The sequence below is a fragment of the Oryzias melastigma genome, linkage group LG22, assembly GCF_002922805.2.
Source record: "Oryzias melastigma strain HK-1 linkage group LG22, ASM292280v2, whole genome shotgun sequence".
Taxonomy (NCBI): Eukaryota; Metazoa; Chordata; class Actinopteri; order Beloniformes; family Adrianichthyidae; genus Oryzias; species Oryzias melastigma.
The window spans coordinates 15,795,746-15,800,056 of record NC_050533.1 but is presented as its reverse complement, the minus strand read 5'-3'; the positions used below and the strand labels follow the sequence as shown (position 1 = coordinate 15,800,056).

The following is a 4,311-nucleotide window of genomic DNA, read 5'->3' as shown; positions in this document are numbered from 1 at the left end:
TAGGAGACTTCAGCTTAACCCTACATATAACAAAGTTTATTATACCAATACAATCATAATAAATTGCAGTAAAGAGTTAAATGTATGAAGCTTAAATAAACAAGCGTGTAAATGGTTTGATTCTTGACGTTTGATTCTTGATGGTTAATTAGCATAAAAGACAAAAAGGTTTTATAAACAAATGGAAGATTGACAATTCACAGTGAATCAGAGAATTTACATCAGCTAGATATTTATGCTTTTTACTATTTAATCTTTTTCTATGTTAGTTTTGTTGACCCTTTTTAATTATCTGTTGGCAGAGGGACAAAACTATAAAAACGCAGAAAAAACAACCTTGTTGATTATGAAAAGAAATATGAAAAGAAATACATTCATGAGTTTCCTCCTTTATTGTTCATGATAGAAGAGAAAGAGGAAACAGAAAGCTTTTCAAATCTTATAAACACATGCATCACTTGTCCTTAAACTCACAGAAGTATGCACATACAAATAGACCCTCCATGGATCATTGTCACACAACAAAGACAAAATAATGTAGAAGGAAATATAAAGGATGTGGCCTATCCTTCACCGTACCAATGCCCTTTTTTTCCTCTAAACTACAAATTCTAACCTTATGTTCTTTTGTTTGTGGAACATTTTCACGTATTTAAAAAAGCCCACAGACAGAAATATACACACTTTTGAGTGTAGTGTGAAAACAGACTTGCTTGTCATGTTTTTTCTTCTCAAACCCTCTTTTCTTTTTTTGTCTTTATATAGTTTTTGAGTGTCTGGAAGCACACAATTTCGAAAAACTCACAAAAACTTCTAGTACTTTTTTTTTGAATAAATTTGAAGAATTTATGGTCACTTTCTCCATTCAGACATAATAAACTGCCACCTACCTACTAAATTGTAGCTATTCTTAAACTTTTAATTACCAAACAAATTTTCAAATATGGATTTGTCAAAACATAAAATGCAATTTTACTGGAAAACGAAACATATATAAAACCTTTCTGGAAAGATTATGCGTGATTTACTAATAGAGTTGAGTTATAAAGACAATAGTTGGTAAAAACTGTAATTCCTTTTTTGTTTTGGGATTCTATACTTAAATTAGAAAACAAAACAAAATTTACATTTCAAGATTTTACCATAACTAGTGAATTCCAAAGTGACACGCGCTCATTTTATTGTATATATTTTCCTTTCACATTTGTCACTGTCTGATAAAAGTACATTTTTAAAGAAATGTGTTTCTTGTTTGCTAAGAAATACACATGCGTGTAAGCAAACTGCTGAATAGGCTTTGGAATTAAAAGTTGGCCTTGAGGTTCTACAGCATCTTTATTCCTTGTGATTGAGTTTCCAGAGGCATCGCTCAGGCGCCACAGTCAGGGTCTATCTGCTTATTCTACTTTATGAGAGTTTACTGCAGTCTTAAACATAAAATAAATAGACCATAGAACTTCTTCAGTGTTGACATGACAATCTATAGGAGTCTAGTCCTCACACAACTGGAGATTCAAATTTCATCAACATCATATGTACACTAAGACATATATCAACAATTTGGTCCATTCATCCATGCAGATCTTCTGAAGAGCTGTGATGCTGTTGTTGGAAAACACAGACTTTCAACTCTTTTCACAGATTCTTTGTTGGATTGTGGTTTCAGAGACTGACTAGACCACTCCAGAAAGCTTGAAAGGCTTTTTATGTAGTATTTCCTTTGATCATTGTGATGCTGGAAGATCAGCCACAGTTCTTTCTAAATGTTCTCACTGAGGAAAGGAGGTTTTTGGCCAAAATCTCACCATATATGACTCTATTCATTCTTTCCTTTGTACAGGTCAGTCGTCTTGTCCTCTTTGCAGAAAAACAGCTTCTAATCATGATATTTCCACCTCCATGCTTTACCCTTGGTATGATGTTCTTGGGATGCAACTCAGCATTCTTTTCTTTCCAAACATGACAAGTGGCGTTTATACCAAAAAGTTACATTTTGGTCTTATCCAATACTTCCCTAGAACATCCAGATGGTTTTTGATAAACCATTTTGTACTTCTACTGACTCAAGTAGGAGGACCTTTATAGTGCTACAAGACTTGAATCCATGATTGTTGTGACATTTGTTACTATGATCCCAATTTCTTGAGTAGTTTTAGGCTGTCAGATCATTTATACCCCACCTGGTGAAATCTTGTATGGATCTCCAGGTGAAGGAAGATTCTCAGTGATCTTGTATTTATTCCATTTGCAATATTTGCTCCAAAAGTTCATCTCTTCTTGTCTAGCTGCTCCAAGTCTTGGTCTGGTGTACAATCTTGTCCCTGGTGTCCTTAGACAGCTCTATGGTCTTGACTAAGGATATCAGAGACAAGATTGTAGCAGCTTGTTGATCTCTTCTTGTCAATCTGCTCCTAGTCTTGTTTAGGTGTACAATATTGTCCCTGGTGTCCTTTGACAGCTCTTTGATCTTGGTCATTGTGGAGAGATCCCAGTTTAAATGTTTAAGGCTGTGGACGTGACATTAATACAAGTAAAAGTGGAGGATAGAGGAGCTTTTTAAAGAAGTATAGATCTGTCAGGGACAGAATTCTTGCTTGTTTGTAAGAAATAAATACTTATTTTGCGCCCATCATACACATATTTTTTTAATCCAGGCAAAGGGATTTTCTGGATTCTTTTTTTTAATTCAATCTCTTGCAATTGAAATTTAGCTATAATAAAGGTTATAGATCTCTCTAACCATTTTAAAAGTTAACTTCCAGAATTGATGACTGACAAATACCTGTTTAGTAAATCTGGCGTCTTTGTCATGTAACATATACATCTGATTGACAGCGTTCAGAACAGTCTGACCTGCACAGACGGGAGAGGAAAGGTCAGAAAGTATTTCCAAAAGGTTGAATCTTCAGTTGAATTTTGATTTAAAAGCTTTTTCCATGTCCTCCATGTGCACCTGAAACCTAACAAAATCCACTTCGTTGTGATGTGCTTCAGAAAGGATTGTGGATAACACTGTAACCATGGTTACAAAGTAAAAACATGAAAAAAAAGACAACTAAACATTACCATAGGCGTGTTGCATCACACATGTTGTCAAACACCCACATGTGGCTTACAGGAACAGACGTACATTGCTAAACTCTGTGCACACCTACACAGTCAAGGCTTTTTGAACAGCACAGTGAGCCCCACATCACAAACCCTTAAACACAGTCTTGAATAAAGTGCAGCACACAGTGGCCGGAGCGAGCTTGCCCATAAACTCAGAGGCTGTTTACAGTGAGTGGGTTCATCTATGTGAGAGGCCTATGACTCACGAAGAGCTTCTCCTCTTCTTCTCTCAGCTCGTTCAGACCTGATACGTCTGGGCTAATGAGTCACTGCGGATGTCTCAGCCCTCCACACATTCGGTTGGCATTGCGGTTCAAGCCAATCAAGTCAATCAGCGTTTATCCTTTAATTGCTGCAGCACTTTGTGACAAAATCGCTTGTTTAATCAGCAGGGTCTCGGTATTAAATGCTCGATTGCAGCGAACGGCGTATAATCCAACTGGACAAGTCCAACCTGCTACTTAAATGTATTGATCCGTTCTCTCAGGTTGCCTCCCGTGGGTACGTATACATCCACTCACTGAGAGGAACATGAGTAGATGAACTGCTCACAGACACAATGGCGGTGTGCATCTTTCACTCGACATGCACGATCACGCTCCCCTCACGCATTTATAACCACAAATCGATGGAGCTCCTCAGGAGTGACACGTTTTGTTCTTTCCTGTGTTGACGCAGTCTTCAGAGTCCATTCCACAACAAGATGCTCTGATGAGGAAACAAGAGGCCACACTGGAGGAAATCAAGACCGTGACGAATCAGGTATGCTAGTAAAGGACAAGGGAAGGTGCAGACTGATGTAGGACTTTTTTTTAAAGAAAACCTCTTTAATCCTGAAAGTTTTGAAGTCGTATTCTGGTAATATTTTGATCTATTTTCATGTGTCCCCAATGTTTTTTTTTTATTTTGATTTGTTTTTTTCAAGGAAAAACTTCTGCAGAGCGGGCGTAGTTCATTAGAAGTTTAACTCTGAGTTGAGGGGAGAACTATCGATGGGGAGTTAGCCTGTCCCCATTTCCCATCATCCATCTGTTTACACACTTTCCCACTAGCTTACAGCCCTTCACAACTCCAATATAACATTACCAGCAAAAAAATACAAATAAATGAAAATATGTAGAGCAATATCTGAGCTACTCAGCCGTACAGTTTTGAGCCAGACACCAGCCCGGATTTGGAAAACAAAGACGTACATGGATC

General features: G+C 37.3%; 1 protein-coding gene across 1 annotated transcript in view; it reads left to right on the top strand.

The window, feature by feature from the left end:
• plcb2 (phospholipase C, beta 2) overlaps nucleotides 1-4,311 on the top strand; it is a 23,782-nt gene that overhangs the window by 16,493 nt on the left and 2,978 nt on the right. The window contains exon 31 of the mRNA XM_024278852.2: nucleotides 3,790-3,873. Coding sequence (XP_024134620.1) covers nucleotides 3,790-3,873 — 84 coding nt within the window. The remainder of the gene's footprint in view (nucleotides 1-3,789; nucleotides 3,874-4,311) is intronic.